The following is a 15,077-nucleotide window of genomic DNA, read 5'->3' as shown; positions in this document are numbered from 1 at the left end:
GCCCTACTTCTACTTATTAATAATAGTTGCTCTAGTTGGAGGGCACCTGGATGTAACATCCATGCATGAGGATATTTATCGACGGCTCCCAGCCGCTTAGGGCTTTTTCCACGCCACCCGATGTTTTGTTTTTAGGCTTTTGGTAATCAGCCAGAAAAGCTTGTTAATTGGCGGTTGTGCATGTAGAAAGGTGTTCGTAAAGTTCGCCAGACGTCCTTGGCTTTGGAGAATTATCAAATTCCAATTTACGGAGATATATCTGAGCAATAACAGCCAAACATGAGGGTGGATGTGTAGAAGAGATACCGTCTGGTTTAGTCCACCAATTGAAAGGGATTTGTTGTTGGGATAGACATTCCTTGTGGATATTTGCCTCCTGCAAAAAGCTTGGTTTTCTTTATAGTCTTGGCTAGACAGAGACTAAAATATTACTACGTCCAAGTAATGCTCCAATCCAGAGTAGTACATCCTGCATCTTACTGCGGGGGTGGTGTGTGTCTCAGTCTTATCACTCAATGCCAAAATCGCATCATTTATTAGTTCCATGCGAGAGAAAAATAAGAGGCAAAAGATGTGAAGATATTTGCGATATAAGAGGGAGGATCTTCCTGGCCTCTGTCATTCCCCGACTAGGAAGGGATCACTCTCTCGTCCCTTCTCGCAGCCAAAATGGCTGAACACAACTCAGATGTCTCTCAAAATCCCAAAGGGACAGCAGTCACGGAACAGCCTGATTCTCCCAGAGACCATAAAGTCGACAGTGTGATCAATGAAAAGACTGGGGAAGTCTCGGTCGAGTCGCCCCAGGATGATACGGAATACGTCAAAGGACATCCCGTTATTCGCAATGGTAGACTCCCACATACTAGGTATCTGAATTTCATTGCCAACATTGACAACAGGCCTCGACGTCTCCAAATTCATCGTCTCGACACGCGACGATGGCGATCCTGCCTTTACCTTTCGGTCCATTGTCCTAGGCACCGCCTTTACTGCGCTTTCCAGTGTGATTACAATGCTCTACGTCTTCAAACCTTACCAAGCGCAAGTTTCTGCCACTTTTCTACAGCGTGAGTTTATTCCTGTCCTCTTGGAGATATTCCCGCCTAATGCTTTCTTCAGTCCTCGTCTTCGTCTTCGGCCAAGCCTGGGCGCTTTTCACCCCTAGTCCGGAAAAATTCAAATCTAAATGGATACGAAATACGCTCCGATTTCTCAATTTCGGACAGAGCTTTGGAATCAAAGAACATGTGGTCTCTGCCTTGATCGCCTCGTGCGGTAATAATGGTCTCTCCGGAGTCGAGGTTTATGCTGTCGAGCGACTGTTTTACAGTACAAGCGTGTCGGCAACCACGGCTGTCTTGGGCACATTCTCCATTTCGCTCGTGGGATTCGTAATCGCTGGTGTGCTTCGCCCTTTGATTGTCTATCCTGCTGAAATGGTATACTGGTCGACTTTGCCTCAAGTGGTCCTCTACCAGAACCTGCATTTCGATACCCGTGCAAATAGAGGCCGTTTGATCAAGTTCGGCTGGGCTCTTCTGGCTTCGGCTGTCTGGGAGTTTTTCCCAGCTTATATCGTGACTTGGTTCTCCGGAATCTCGATATTCTGTCTCGCATCGATGCATGCTCCGGAACATACCCGAACCGTATTCTCCAAGGTCTTCGGTGGAGCTTCCTCTAACGAAGGCTTGGGTATACTGAACTTTAGTCTTGATTGGCAATACATTCAAAGCACCTATCTTTCGCTACCTTTGAAACAACAGCTGAATACATGGATTGGCTACGTTATCTTCTACGCTGTTATGCTCGGTTTGTACTACGGCAATGCTTGGAATGCCTTGAGACTGCCGTTCATGTCTACCTCCCTGTTCCACTCGAACGGTACACGGTATGATACCAGCTCTATTATGAACAACCATGGTACGATTGATTTTGAGAAGGTCGACAGCGTCGGATTGCCATACATGACTTCGTCCACCGTCTGGGGATATCTGACGGAGAGCTTAGCTATCGGGGCTTTGATCACTCATGTCCTTATATTCTATAGCAAGGATATGTGGCTTGCTTTGAAACAGGCACATAGCAGAACACAGCCAGATCCGCATTACCAGGGAATGCTGAAGTATAAGGAAGCCCCCATGTGGTGGTACTTTGTACTTTTTGTTCTTGCGTTTTTTGCCGGCCTGATCGTCAACATTAAAGGTCAAACTACCCTACCCGCGTGGGAATATATTGTTTCTCTTATCTTGGGCGCTTTCATTGCGCCTTTTTCCTGTATTCTTTACGGCCTGTACGGCACTGGTGTCGGGACAAACCTGATTTCCAAGATGATCGCAGGTGCCTTGCACCCTGGACGCCCTCTAGCCAACCTTTACTTTGCAAGCTGGGTATGTTTATGACTCTTCGCACAAGGCTCATGCTAACTTTTACAGTCTCATCAGGTTATTCTACTTGCAGTGAACTTGGCCAATTGGCTCAAAGTAGGCCAGTATACCAAAATCCCCCCTCGAGTGATGTTCCTCACTCAGGTATACGGCACCCTGTTGGGAGCATTCTTGAACTACGCCGTCATGACGACTATCGTCAGCAGTCAACGCGAAATCCTTCTCGATCCTATCGGCAACAACGTCTGGAGCGGGTCGTATGTTCAAAGCCTAAACACCAACGCAATCACATGGGCACTGGCAAAGGAGATGTACGGAATACACGGACAATACATCATCGTTCCCTTGGGTCTAGTCATCGGTCTTGCTATGCCCGTCTTGCATTGGGGTGTGATCAAAGTATTCCCGCGAGTCGCCAAATGGGAAATCAACACTGCAATTATTCTAACCTATGCCGGTCTGATATACTTTGGCAATACATCGTGGATCTGGTCCACGATTGTGGTTGGAGTTTTCTCTCAGGTCTGGCTTCGGCGTCGTCTGCCGGGGGTTTATAATAAGTACAATTATCTCATCGGAGCTGCGTTGGATGGTGGATCGCAACTTATTATCTTCATCTTGTCGTTTGCGGTGCTTGGGGCAAGCGGTTCGCAGGTTCCTTTTCCGACTTGGTGGGGGAATCCTTCTGGGAACCCGGATCATTGTCTCTAATACCTATGTGCTGGGGTGGCAGCACGCGAGTCGATCTAAAACTGCCAAGACCTACGTAGTATTTGTTGATTGGAAACGATATATAACTGCCGTGGAATAACAATGGAAGCCGTAACATTCATTCAAATCGAACATAGGTTGTAAAAAGCCTGCCTGCTTGCTTCCTCCCACAGAGAAAGAAAGGGTATGATAAATGAAACCTAACGCCGTAAACACGTAACGATAAAATAATAGGGTCAAGTTGAGCTGCGCATCATGAAAGCAGTTCATCCACATATGCGCGCTGAGTAACTGGGGTTTTGCGATCCTTCAGTAGCACAGCAAGAACCTCAATTGGTGGATTGAGATCGAGCATATGTGCTCGACGCCAACGCTTGATTCGAGAGATCCCGACGCAAGGCTAAATATCCATGTCAGCGGTTGAAGGCGCATCGTCTACTTCCGAAGCAAGAGAATCACTTACGCCGTATTGACTCGACAAGTCAAAATGTCGCAGAATCTTCTCATCGATATCGATATCGTTTTGATGTACTGTCCGCCATACCATAAGTAATTTGTGCGAAGGATCCTTTGACTAGGCTAGCGAGACAAACCTCTCGGTGCCTTCCGGCTATGTTCCTCCTCATTCCAATATTTTCTTATCTGCGCTTCACTAATCTTTAACGCCCTTCTATCTTCTTCCGTCTGAGGCTGACTGAGTTCTTCTTTGGCTTGTTCTCGAATAGCTAGTTCTGCAACATGCGGTTTTGACGATGCTGTCGATGACGTAACGGGTACTTGTTCTGGGAATGCAGTATCGGGTGTCGCTGGTGACGCTGAAGGTGAAGGTGAGGATGCCTTTTTGGTGATTTCTTGGTCGATTGTTGGGTCGATGTTCTTGATTTGTTTGCCTGGGGCTGTGGTTGATGGTTTTGTTACGCGGGATTGCGTACCAAATGAGAGCTTGGACTGTTGGCCGGATGCAGTCCGTCCGGTTGAGCGGCGGGGAGGCATTTTGATGATTGTACAGCTGGATGAGTTGGAGGTTTAGATGTCGTTGTGGTTGATGGTACTGGTCTTTCGTCAGACAGAAGTCAAGCAAGTCATTCGTTGCGCGGGCAACCAGTGGGCTGTCCCTGATCGGGTTAGCGCAAAGCGCGTTCGCAAAGCCAATATATCCTTTTTAGGACTTCCACTTGGCAACTTCAACCACAATCCATATCATATCATATCCAAAATGAATAACAAACGACCTGTTGAACGAGCACTTGCTACTCTACTGCCTACTCACGAAAATGAAATGCCCTCTGAGCTGCTCAGACTTGCTCAGTCTCTATTTGCGCAGTCTCGAAGTTACTCGTCGAGCTTGAAGCCGGAGGAAGAGATTGCTAGACCTCATGCTTGCGCTGAGATAGCTTGCCGACGGTATAATTTGCTTACCAGTGAAACAATGGTCAATACTAAGATAGATTTATCTAGATTGGCGCGGACGTTGAAACTCCCACCTCTCCTCGGTCATCCTCCGTGTCCACCCCGAGTATACAAGAAACTCTACACATTTCTCGAGAAATCCATTGGAGGCGGAAATGCAACAGCGAAGAATAAATCAGCTCCCTCAACACCACATAAAGCTTCGTCAATTCCCAGGAAGGCTGCTGGAGACGATACTGCGACTTCCCGAACACCATCGAAGCAGGTCAATACACCGTCTAAATGCACACCTCTCGGAAAGAGAGCACTCGAAAATGAAACTAACAAAACACCCTCGGGGATGGCCTCGGTAAAACGTGCACGATTTACCAAAGAGCCGTTACAATTGCTACAAAATATCAAAGATGCGCCGCAGTTCGTTATGCCGTCTATCAGGACAGTCTGCAAAGCCCTCTCAACCCCTGCTCCGCGAATGACTCTATGGTCAAGACCGCCTATTTCACGGACATTACCTCCTCATATTTTTGCAGGTGTCTCGTCGATTCTACATTTTATCTCCAAGATGACCGATAAGGAAGTTGATGAATTGGATGATGAAGCTTTGGATTTTGTGAACATTATACGTTCACCGGAGGAGGAGGAAAATGATGATTTTAAAGAGGTAATAATGGCTCTTATAGTAGCAGTTTATTTCCTAGTCCTTGCTCGCCGACGCAGTCCTCCTCCACTCAATACTTCGGCATCACATAAAACATCTACAACTACCCACGACACACCCAAGTCCCCAGCCACAGAATCCCGAAAAATGGATAAGAAGACTTTTACCGAAATGCGACAGACCGCTCTATCGAGTCTGGGATTGCCGGCGACAGAGAAACGCCACGGCGAGGACGTCGATGCGTGGATTGAATTCATTCAGGTTCAGAAATGGGCAAAGGGGCAGGAATGGTTTGATAATATCCCGCTAGCGGGGGAAAGAGAGGATGAGCTTGAGAATGGACTATATGATGATGACGATGACGATGATGCTGCCGATGGACGTGATAAACGCAAGACTCAGCGGATGAAGAGGACGAATATATTTCTACATGCTGGTAAGGATGAGGAAGGGCTGTTATTACCTGGTCTTGGGACGATGATGCAAGATCGAATTGATTATTTGAGTGAGGATCGGAAGGAGGATTATCTAGAGTGGAAGGCGGATATCTTGGAGAGGATTGGGAAGATGATGAAGGGAAAGGCCTAGTTATTTGATCACAAGTGAAAGATCTATGTATATTTATGTACTGTTCATAATCCCAAGATAAACGCCACAAATATAAACAGCAGTAACCAACCCAAACCAATCGACCATAACCACCACGGAAATAAGAAATCGTCTAACATGTACAAATCTATGTATATCTGTAATCTTTTCTAATACCAGATACTTCTCGTCCGATGATGCGGAATACTTTCCTTACCATCACTCTCCAACTCTTTCATTGAGTCGTATAGGAAGAAATCAATCAAGATGGCGTTTACGCCGATTGTTTTCTCTTGTGGTGTACTCGACTTTGATTCTGTCTTGGTTTCTGTTTTCTCTTTCTCTCCATGCTCTTGTAGTTTGTGTAACTCGGTGGTTGTTTCTGTAACCTCCTTGTCTTGTTGATCATCGATATTAACTTCGAATGTAGAAGAATTCCCCGTGGAATAAACCATTCTCGTTTCAGGACGTGTACGCTCTATCTCCTGTCTGATCAGTTCCACGCACCAGATAGAAGTACCCCGGAGCTCCATCTCCCATTTCGAGCCCGATTTGATGGGTTCTCGACGGCGGATGTGGCTCTCCAATGGAGGAGAATAGAGGAGACAGCCGAGTTGATGAAGCATTTGGGGGATTCGGTAGTCTGAAAGAATGTTAGAACACAGAAAATACTCGAACGGAAGGAAACGTACCAGCAAACATGGTGATTTTGTCAATGTCATTGAACTCGCCATAAGATTCGCCATCGAAGCAGGCCCATAGATCAGCTACGAGGATCTGAGCGCGTTTGTAAAAGCGAACTGTCCGTCCATCAAAAGAAGCTTCGTCACGGAAACAAGAAAATTCATCTGCTAGGAGGTTCACGAGAGCTGCCGCGGATTTATTGGCGTCGTAGATGCAATTGACGAAGCTTCCGTCGAATTTCTCGTCAAGTATTTGGCCTGCTTCTCGCATACAGTCGAATCGCTCCTTTAGCAATGGTATCTCTTCTTCTGACGTCGAGCGAAAGACGTGTCTCAACAAGTCCTCTGTAAACTCTTCCTCGTTCAACCAGAAATCCGGCGTTGTGATAGGTATACCTAGACAGTGTTAGAACATGGAGCACGACAGACCAAAAAAAGTAGGTACCCTCATCTAAAGCCCTCTGCAGAGCAGCAACCAAACTCCAATACCCCGTCCACTTCCGGCCAAGATACTCAATCCCAAACCTCTTACTTTCATCCTTTTCCTCCGACCAGAAACTGAAATTGAGCAGATCCATGGTAAAGATAAAATCCACGGTCTTTTCATTCTTGGCCTTGGGATGAAGTTCATGCCCAGACCAGGTCGATGTAGAGTACTGCTTCTGCTGGATTTGTTGCCAGATCGTCTCTGCAGCTGCTTTGGTCTGGCGGGTGTCCAGGGCTACATCGATGGAATTGTCGAATATCCATCGAGCGTTTTGGAGGACTTTTGTTTCTGGGGGTTCATTGCCTGTTTTCTTGCCTAGCCCCAGGGATTGTCGAAGGAGCTCGAGGAGCTCTGGGTCGGCTTCGTCGTCCGACATTTCAATTCACTTTTTTTCGAAATGTTCTAACTGTCCTATATTTCTGTTTTCCCTTCGCAATTATACTGAAACTGCCCGCGTGCAGAAGCTCAACTCCCGAGATCAGAGCCCTGACCAGAAGCGCTTGATGGATAGTATCGATATCGATAAGGATGAGTCAAGGAGCCATTTCTCAGGCCACGAGGCCACTAGCAGCTGATCTCGTCCATGATACTCTCTGAAATTGACGGCTCAAGGAATTCTTATGTCGAAGAAGGAATTCTTCAGTTTGTCTCGGAATATGGATGTTTGTTTCTCTGTCGTGTGCCTGCCCAAAAAAATAAATTTATCTTGAACATTACATAAGCAAACCTATCGCTTGTGATTGGTCCACTTTCTTTGCCCCTGCAGATTTCTGCGAGATATGGACTACATGTGTATTATGATTGCTTTATAAAGGTCGGATAGGCAATAGTATCTGAGGACATGTAGGATGCTGTAGTATAAGAAAGCGATGGCATCATTCAGTGCTGTGAATGAGGATGCTTTACGGAGTAGATGTCAGCGCGGTTGGGTTGGGATGTAGTTAGGTTTATCTCATAGCTTAGGTCGATTCCCACCAGAATATAGCAATCAATCTTATATAAAGCAAGCCTCTCAGCCCAGCAAAAGGCTTCAAACTTCAACAATGGAGCGAGTGTGTGGTAGGAGAGTGAGAGTTGTGTGAAAGAGAGGCTGTCCCTTCCGTCCCAATCGGGTTTAATGATTAGATCATATCATCTATCGCCAGAACTCTCTCACCTTTTCCTCTGCTTCACATCCCTTCCCTTCCCTTCTCTGTCTCTGCTTTTTCATTCTTCCTCCTCATATTAAATTTTGCACTTCAGTCGACCTTGGTCAATCTCTCTCTTTCCGTCATCGCTTACATAAGGTCATATTGCATTGCGGAGAAGCTCTTCCCTCACTTCGCGCAGCCTTGCCTGTCTCAACTCCGCCGTTCGCTTCAATTTCCCTGTCGCCCTGCCCGTCCCTATCTTATACAATCTTTCCAACTTTTCTGTCTAGCATGACAACATTCTCCAACTATCTCGCCTAAATATGGAGTCCAATGCAAATGGTCGTCTTGCACCGCGAGACGCTTATCTCAAGCATTCTCTGGGGACGTTGTCTGCGCGCATTCGCAAAGTGAGTTCATTTCCAGCAATTGGATCGCGCAGAACAACGTCATAACTTCTCTACTCTTGGTCTCGCTTACTAACTTGTTGGACTTCCTAGTCTCGTGTCTTACTTGTCGGCGCTGGCGGAATCGGTTGCGAGCTCCTCAAGAATCTACTACTTACCGGTTTCGGTGAAATTCACATCGTTGATCTCGATACCATCGATCTAAGTAATCTCAATCGCCAATTTCTCTTCCGTCACGAACACATCAAGAAGTCGAAGGCACTAGTAAGCTTGTCAACTACGAACTACATCTCATCGCGTGATGTCTCACAACGGTTCTACAGGTCGCAAAGGAAGTCGCCCATAAATTCCGACCCGATTCGAAACTGGAAGCATACCATGCCAATATCAAGGACTCCCAGTTTAATACCGATTGGTTTTCCACCTTCGATGTCGTCTTCAATGCCCTTGATAATTTGGATGCTCGTCGCCATGTGAACCGGATGTGTCTTGCCGCAAATGTACCTTTGGTAGAAAGTGGAACAACGGGGTTCAATGGACAAGTTCAGGTCATCAAGAAGGTGCGGCATGTTAGGATTCTCTGGTCATCGTGGCCTTGCTAAACCGGACCTAGTCTCGTACCGAATGCTACGACTGCAACCCGAAAGAGGTGCCAAAGTCATTCCCTGTCTGCACCATACGAAGCACCCCAAGTCAGCCTATACACTGCATTGTGTGGGCGAAGAGCTATCTTCTTCCGTAAGTGTGTCCATATGTAACTTCTTGAGTCTGCTTTTACTAAATGTTTGCAGCGAGCTTTTTGGCACTAGTGAAACGGATGGCGACGAAGACGGATTTGACCATAGTGAGGATGCAGAGAATGGTAACATGTCGCCAATTCAATGCAAAGAAATGATATACTAACTAGTTATAGCGGAAGAGATCGAGAATCTACGCCGCGAAGCAAAGGCCCTCAAGGCAATCCGAGAATCTATGGGATCTGAGGGATTTGCGCAGAAAGTCTTTGACAAAGTATTTAATGATGATATCGAGCGACTTCGTGCCATGGAGGATATGTGGAAGACACGAAAGCCACCAACTGCGCTCAGCTATGATTCCCTGCAGGAAAAGGCTAGTTCGGTCGAGGCTACTGTTTCCAAAAACGACCAGAAAGTTTGGAACTTAGAAGAAGATTTTGTAGTTTTCAAGGATAGGTGAGGCTCATTTCTGGTTGTTTTGGAGAAGGCGCTGACTTTATCCATAGCCTTGATCGACTGAGCAAAAGACTAAAGGAGCTCCAAGCTAACAAATCTGGCAACATCGAACCGATAATCACGTTTGACAAAGACGACGTCGATACTCTAGACTTTATCGCTGCTAGCGCAAACTTGCGATCTGTCATTTTTAACATTGAGTCAAAGTCTAAGTTTGATATCAAGCGTACGTCCTTCAGCCTCTTTTGTGGTAGATGAGGTCTTCCGCTGACCTATGATACAGAAATGGCCGGAAACATTATCCCAGCAATTGCTACCACCAATGCTATGACTGCCGGATTATGTGTCTTGCAAGCATTTAAAGTCTTGAAGGATGATTATGATCATGCCAAGATGGTCTTTCTTGAGCGCTCCGGTGTTCGAGCTATCAATTCCGACAGTTTACGACCACCTAACCCCTTCTGCGCTGTTTGTTCCGTGGCAAATGGAAAGATCTCAGTGGATCTGGAACATGCAACATTGAATGACTTGGTTGAAGACATTATCCGCAACAAATTCGGTTATTCTGAGGAGTTTTCGATAAATACAGATGCTGGCATGATTTATGATCCAGACCTGGAAGACAACTTGCCCAAGAAACTCGTCGATCTTGGCGTCCAGGCAGAGACTTTGCTGACTATAATCGATGAGAAAGATGACGACCCCTTTGTCAATTTGGAACTTCTCGTGGAAGCAAGGTGAGTAAACCCGCGTGATCTGATTATCCTTTAGTACTCGTGCTAATGGCACTTTAGGACGGAATCTGGTGAAGATATCAAACCAATCACTCTTGCTAGAGAGATTGATATCCCCAAGAGACCGAAACAAAAGCCGCCTCATGATGAATCCACCGTCAACGGTACAAGCACGAACGGAGTTACTGGGAAGAGAAAGCGTGATGCAGAAGATATTGCCATTACCGGCGAACCCGACGCAAAACGTGTCGCGGCTACTAACGGCACCGACAACGAGCCTATTGTGCTTGATGATCCTGACACTGGTGCGATTTTGATTGACGACGATTAGACGATTCCCTCACACGACTATTCACGACCGAGGTTTTAAGCCATTTTTCCCTTCACACTTGTATAAAAGATTTCTTCTGCTCATTTCCATTGCTTTGATCATTTATGGAGTTTTGGTTGTATGATTCGATATACGCGCATGAGAGGAAGGGATGGTCATGGCGCGAGGTTTATTGGATGGGAAGGCGATTTGATGGTGGGTAGATGACAGTCTTAGATTCTGCTGGTTATTCTCGCAATCAGAATTGCTCCGACAAGGGTCAGATGGCTTTGGATAGAACGTCAAATATAGTTTGTAAAAAGATGCTCCATCACTGCAATATGATTTGATCGTTTTCTCACACCGCACTCAATCCGCCATCCAGGTTCAGGACGCAATTGTTAGCGTACCCATTTGTGGAGAGGAAGACAGCTGCATCGGCTACTTCCCGTGGATCCCCGAATCTGTTCAGGGGAATCTGTGCTCGTAGTTCGTTGACTTTATCGACGCTGAAATCTAGATGTAGAACCATCGTCAGTCCCTAGCCTTAACCCTTTTTAGAGGAAGACAAACCCTGAATCATTGGCGTATCAATGTAACCGGGTAAGATTGCATTGCACCTTAGCATGACATTACTCACTTTGAGTATATCAGCTGCCTCCACAGCCATGGATCTTGTCAATCCCAATATGCCGGCTTTGGAAGCTGCATATGTGACTGTTCCGGTTACCCCTTTCAATGCTAGCAAGGAGGATATATTGATGATACTTTTTGATATTTTTTGGTGTGATTGTTCTGTATCGTTGAGCTTTCGATTCTTTTCTCTTGAGCGTGCACGCATACACGACTTGAGCATAGCTCGGGATGTATATATGGCACCTTCGAGGTTTGTCTTAAGCATCCCCGAGATGTGGTCCGGTGATGTTCTGGGGAGTATGTTTGAGATTGAGATTCCAGCTGCGTTGATGAGGATATCTACGTCTATCTGTGACAGGTCAGTATAATAAAATTGAAGAGGATGCTGAAGATTACCATGGCCTTTTCAAGATCAGTCATCCATTCACTTGCAACGGAGATATCGCCAACCAGAATATCAACATCCTGCCCTGACGATGTCGTTCTTTCACTGACATCTTCTTCCGGTGCTCGCGTCGCAATTTCCCCATTTACATGCCCGAACTGATTGATACGCTTGATTATTGACTCAGACAACCGTTTCGAAGCATCCTGTAACTTTTCGCGCCGTCGTCCAACGAGAACTATTCTACTGGCTCCTTCAGCTAGGAAACGTTCGGCGATGGCATAGCCGATTCCTGAAGAGCCACCGGTTATCAGAGCTGTGCGCCCATAAAGACGGCCTCTTTCTTTCTTTATTGATGGTCTGGAATTTGAAGAGTAGCTTGCTTTGGATTGATTTGAGCGGCCAGTTGGGCGGATTGATATTCTTTGAGGGCGAATGTCAGTATACAACAACGGTATCGGATGTTGCGGAACTCGGGCATGTCTGACGCCAATAGAATGAGTTATTCTTGGGCTGCACACTGTGTTCATATTTCGTAAAAGCATGCCTGCTTTGATATAGACATGAAAGACTATTGATTCTCTTTGAGGTGAAGTTGAAGCAAGTTGAGCTCCACAGCTTAAGCACGGACCATCTATCTAGGTACTTTACGCGCTGCGCGGATAAGATCAACTTTATCACTTCATCCAAACTTTTCCTTCTAGAACATCGACACGTTTATATATCTCGATTTCTATCAAAATACAACTCACTCTCTCGTCAAAATGACAACTTCATCAACAGATGACTACGTGACTTTGGTATCCGGCGATGGTTTTGAGTTCGTTATTCCCCGCAGTACAGCTTGCGTTTCGGGCACGATACGGCGCATGTTAGATTCTAGCAGTACGGTTTAATTCAAATTTCTATTCTATTTAAAATATGGAAGCAATACTAACGCTGTCGGCGATAGGTAAATTCTCAGAAGCAATAACCGGAACCTGTGTACTTGAAAACATCACGTTTGTTCAATCAGCCCCATCATGATTCAAATATTCTGACAAACGGAATTCGATAGTGGCGTCGTCCTGGAGAAAGTCTGCGAATATTTTTGCTATAACGAGAAGATGAAAGACCAAGTCAACGTCCCTGATATGGATATACCGCCGGAGCTCTGTCTGGAGTTATTGATGGCCGCGGATTATCTGGATGCATAGTCAAGATATTTTCCGGAGTTACGTACAGAGCGTCTCGAAAGAAAAGTTGACTTTTTGTTTTGCAGCGATGGGTTGGGCAGGATTTTCTGTTTTATTGATTATGGAGGTTTATGTTTGTTCGGCACGGTTCACGGTATGGAATTCTTTGTTTTGTTTCTATTTCATGTCCAATGATTGATTGATTATATCACTCTCACTGCGCTTTGTCATTCTGGAGCTTGAGAGATACCAGGTAAGACCCGCAGTGTTGAATTCTGTTTTATACTCGTCTGGCCATTTCAGTTGTTTTTGTTTTCCACCGGAGCATCGTCGTCTGTCCCAATGCATCTTCATGGATGGACGACCTAAAGATGGTGGTAGAAGGATATGAAATTTCCCTTTCTATTCAGCCTCAGTCCGGTCGGAATGGACTAGCGGGCCTTATTCCTAGGGAAACAGATCGCACTCTCCTCAATTGGCGCCGCTGAAACGAGGACACCGCTCATGGAACGAGCATCTTGCGGGCGAGGATCCCATTGTAGTGTTTAATTGAGACATGCTGACTTGCGTCCTACCGACCTTTACCCTTCCCACCATTTTTACCACGGTAACCACCCTTATTGCCCCTCGGCGGTCCCTGACTTTCGAAGATCTTTTCTCTCGAAAATCCAGCATCAGCGAAACGAATATAACTAACAACACCCTGGTCAACAATAGCGAGAATAGCGCTACGATACCCCTGGCGTAGACGAGAGTATAAATTGCGCTCCATCTTTTCGCCACGAGGCGGCTCGTAGGGACTTGATCCGATAAGAGTGCTCAACTGGCGCATTGTCGGGATTGATGTATGACTGCGCGCGTCGACTACTGCAATGCGAAAATCCGGGGCTTGTGGTGCAGATATCTTATATGGGGTGGATGGCTTGTAGACGTAATATGTAAATTGGAACGGAGCTTCCGTTGGTTTTCTTTCGGGCTTGGGATTAGCTGCATTGTGGGCGGGTATCAAGGCTAGCTTTCGATACAATGTAGCTACCGTCGTCAGTAGAAGGTAGCCTTCGAAAGAATGTCAATATACTTACTATAATTTCGCGGAGTCGAAACACCTATCAAAGGGCCTTGTGCGGAGTAGTCCGACTCCAAGATGTTGGCAATGGACTCGTAAAACCGACTCCAACAACCAGAGATACCCTTAAAGTATGAACCACCAGACAAATCCTGATCCTGTACCTCATGCTCTGGCTCTTCCTGTGTTCCGTACCACGACGGAGCCCGAACAACAGTATACCCACCCCTCTTCAACCCAGCATAGACAACATATCTTTCCACCGTCAACCCCGCATGTCCCATCATACATGCATACGCCGCCTCCAAACTCATAGGTACACCCATGTCTTCACCATCAACCTGAACAGGTTCCGTAATCGTACTCGGCCACTTCAAGTAGAGCGTCCCCCGTTCCACGAGGTAGATCGCTTCTTCGGGTAAAAGCCACACTCGATTCCAGCGATCTGCCCTTCCAATAGTTTTGAAAAATGGTCCCTTGGGCTGTGGGACGTATACGCATGCATCCGGCGAAATTCCAGCCATGGGGTCTTTGATGATTATACGTTTCTTGGGTTTCTCGCCTACACCTCTCTCTTCTTTTTCTGGTTCGGCGAGTGGTGTTGGTCCCTCCGGTGCGTAAATGCCGACAATAAGATTTTTTGGAGCATGTAAACGTGGATGCGAGATGGCAGTGTGCATTGCATGTCGCGAGGCAGCGAGTATATCTGATTGTAACATAGTCGGGTTAGGCTCAAAGTCCTTTTCACCGCGGCGGGGGAGAGTAGTTTGGGATGTATCGGGGATGCTGTTATTCTCTCAGTAAAGTATTTTCTCAAGAGATGAATGTATACATACAGACTGAGACTGTTCAAGAACCGAAAGTCTTGCATTTCATCTGAGAGATCGGTATCGGCCTGCGGCGCGGACTGGCTCGACGCGGGCTGATGGATGACATCTTCATCGAGATCGGCCATTGTGCTGAATCTGCGGTGCTATATTTCGAAGAGAAAGAGGAAATTGTTTGTGGTGTGAGTCGCAGTTGTCACGGGCTGTAGTTGAAACAAAATCGATAGCTTCCAAAGTCTCTGTTATCTTATCGGCAGCTAACTTTTCGATAAGCGGGCCCCTCTATAAAA

General features: G+C 46.3%; 8 protein-coding genes across 8 annotated transcripts, besides 1 other annotated feature; 4 read left to right on the top strand and 4 right to left on the bottom strand.

Moving 5' to 3' along the window:
* Positions 1–669: 669 nt before the first annotated feature.
* On the top strand, positions 670–3,098 carry TSTA_056480 (OPT peptide transporter Mtd1, putative; the record flags this gene model as incomplete). The annotated part of the gene is made up of 4 exons (XM_002487213.1): positions 670–850; positions 903–1,070; positions 1,123–2,390; positions 2,436–3,098. The coding sequence occupies 4 exons, from the start codon at positions 670–672 to the stop codon at positions 3,096–3,098; spliced, it is 2,280 nt and encodes a 759-aa protein (XP_002487258.1).
* A 49-nt stretch (positions 3,099–3,147) lies between these two features.
* TSTA_056470 (DNA polymerase delta subunit 4, putative) lies at positions 3,148–4,150 on the bottom strand. The gene is made up of 3 exons (XM_002487212.1): positions 3,692–4,150; positions 3,562–3,629; positions 3,148–3,498 (listed from the first exon to the last, which is right to left on the bottom strand). The coding sequence occupies exons 1-3, from the start codon at positions 4,089–4,091 to the stop codon at positions 3,352–3,354; spliced, it is 615 nt and encodes a 204-aa protein (XP_002487257.1). The 5' UTR covers positions 4,092–4,150; the 3' UTR covers positions 3,148–3,351.
* Positions 4,151–4,305: 155 nt separating this feature from the next.
* On the top strand, positions 4,306–5,754 carry TSTA_056460 (uncharacterized protein; the record flags this gene model as incomplete). Its single annotated transcript, XM_002487211.1, has 2 exons — positions 4,306–4,502; positions 4,557–5,754. The coding sequence occupies exons 1-2, from the start codon at positions 4,315–4,317 to the stop codon at positions 5,752–5,754; spliced, it is 1,386 nt and encodes a 461-aa protein (XP_002487256.1). The 5' UTR covers positions 4,306–4,314.
* A 6-nt stretch (positions 5,755–5,760) lies between these two features.
* TSTA_056450 (uncharacterized protein) lies at positions 5,761–7,300 on the bottom strand (the record flags this gene model as incomplete). Its single annotated transcript, XM_002487210.1, has 3 exons — positions 5,761–6,397; positions 6,447–6,833; positions 6,883–7,300. The coding sequence occupies 3 exons, from the start codon at positions 7,298–7,300 to the stop codon at positions 5,925–5,927; spliced, it is 1,278 nt and encodes a 425-aa protein (XP_002487255.1). The 3' UTR covers positions 5,761–5,924.
* A 779-nt stretch (positions 7,301–8,079) lies between these two features.
* Positions 8,080–8,136: a sequence feature (GA-rich).
* Positions 8,137–8,163: 27 nt separating this feature from the next.
* On the top strand, positions 8,164–11,199 carry TSTA_056440 (ubiquitin-like activating enzyme (UbaB), putative). The gene is made up of 9 exons (XM_002487209.1): positions 8,164–8,464; positions 8,555–8,725; positions 8,785–9,021; positions 9,075–9,199; positions 9,253–9,323; positions 9,375–9,654; positions 9,705–9,880; positions 9,938–10,391; positions 10,449–11,199. The coding sequence occupies exons 1-9, from the start codon at positions 8,378–8,380 to the stop codon at positions 10,717–10,719; spliced, it is 1,872 nt and encodes a 623-aa protein (XP_002487254.1). The 5' UTR covers positions 8,164–8,377; the 3' UTR covers positions 10,720–11,199.
* Positions 9,938–12,249, bottom strand: TSTA_056430 (3-oxoacyl-acyl carrier protein reductase; the record flags this gene model as incomplete). Its single annotated transcript, XM_002487208.1, has 3 exons — positions 9,938–11,214; positions 11,272–11,683; positions 11,731–12,249. The coding sequence occupies 3 exons, from the start codon at positions 12,247–12,249 to the stop codon at positions 11,057–11,059; spliced, it is 1,089 nt and encodes a 362-aa protein (XP_002487253.1). The 3' UTR covers positions 9,938–11,056.
* A 177-nt stretch (positions 12,250–12,426) lies between these two features.
* Positions 12,427–13,603, top strand: TSTA_056420 (transcriptional elongation regulator Elc1/Elongin C, putative). Its single transcript, XM_002487207.1, has 3 exons — positions 12,427–12,604; positions 12,672–12,720; positions 12,777–13,603. The coding sequence occupies exons 1-3, from the start codon at positions 12,484–12,486 to the stop codon at positions 12,913–12,915; spliced, it is 309 nt and encodes a 102-aa protein (XP_002487252.1). The 5' UTR covers positions 12,427–12,483; the 3' UTR covers positions 12,916–13,603.
* TSTA_056410 (tRNA splicing endonuclease subunit (Sen54), putative) lies at positions 13,466–14,915 on the bottom strand (the record flags this gene model as incomplete). Its single annotated transcript, XM_002487206.1, has 3 exons — positions 13,466–13,926; positions 13,977–14,746; positions 14,797–14,915. The coding sequence occupies 3 exons, from the start codon at positions 14,913–14,915 to the stop codon at positions 13,466–13,468; spliced, it is 1,350 nt and encodes a 449-aa protein (XP_002487251.1).
* Positions 14,916–15,077: the final 162 nt, after the last annotated feature.

Source organism: Talaromyces stipitatus, genomic scaffold, assembly GCF_000003125.1.
Source record: "Talaromyces stipitatus ATCC 10500 scf_1105507295487 genomic scaffold, whole genome shotgun sequence".
Taxonomy (NCBI): Eukaryota; Fungi; Ascomycota; class Eurotiomycetes; order Eurotiales; family Trichocomaceae; genus Talaromyces; species Talaromyces stipitatus.
Note: the sequence above shows the minus strand (reverse complement) of the source record. Positions and strands in the feature narration are given on the sequence as shown.

Coding starts and splice junctions, on each gene's coding strand:
- TSTA_056470 (XM_002487212.1), bottom strand. CDS start 4,091: ATGCCTCCCCGCCGCTCAACCGGACGGACTGCATCCGGCCAACAGTCC. Junction 3,630..3,691: donor TAGCCGGAAGGCACCGAGAG/GTTTGTCTCGCT, acceptor TATGGCGGACAG/TACATCAAAACGATATCGAT. Junction 3,499..3,561: donor ACTTGTCGAGTCAATACGGC/GTAAGTGATTCT, acceptor ATGGATATTTAG/CCTTGCGTCGGGATCTCTCG.
- TSTA_056440 (XM_002487209.1), top strand. CDS start 8,378: ATGGAGTCCAATGCAAATGGTCGTCTTGCACCGCGAGACGCTTATCTC. Junction 9,200..9,252: donor GCGAAGAGCTATCTTCTTCC/GTAAGTGTGTCC, acceptor AAATGTTTGCAG/CGAGCTTTTTGGCACTAGTG. Junction 10,392..10,448: donor GAACTTCTCGTGGAAGCAAG/GTGAGTAAACCC, acceptor ATGGCACTTTAG/GACGGAATCTGGTGAAGATA.
- TSTA_056420 (XM_002487207.1), top strand. CDS start 12,484: ATGACAACTTCATCAACAGATGACTACGTGACTTTGGTATCCGGCGAT. Junction 12,605..12,671: donor GCGCATGTTAGATTCTAGCA/GTACGGTTTAAT, acceptor TGTCGGCGATAG/GTAAATTCTCAGAAGCAATA. Junction 12,721..12,776: donor TGTGTACTTGAAAACATCAC/GTTTGTTCAATC, acceptor GGAATTCGATAG/TGGCGTCGTCCTGGAGAAAG.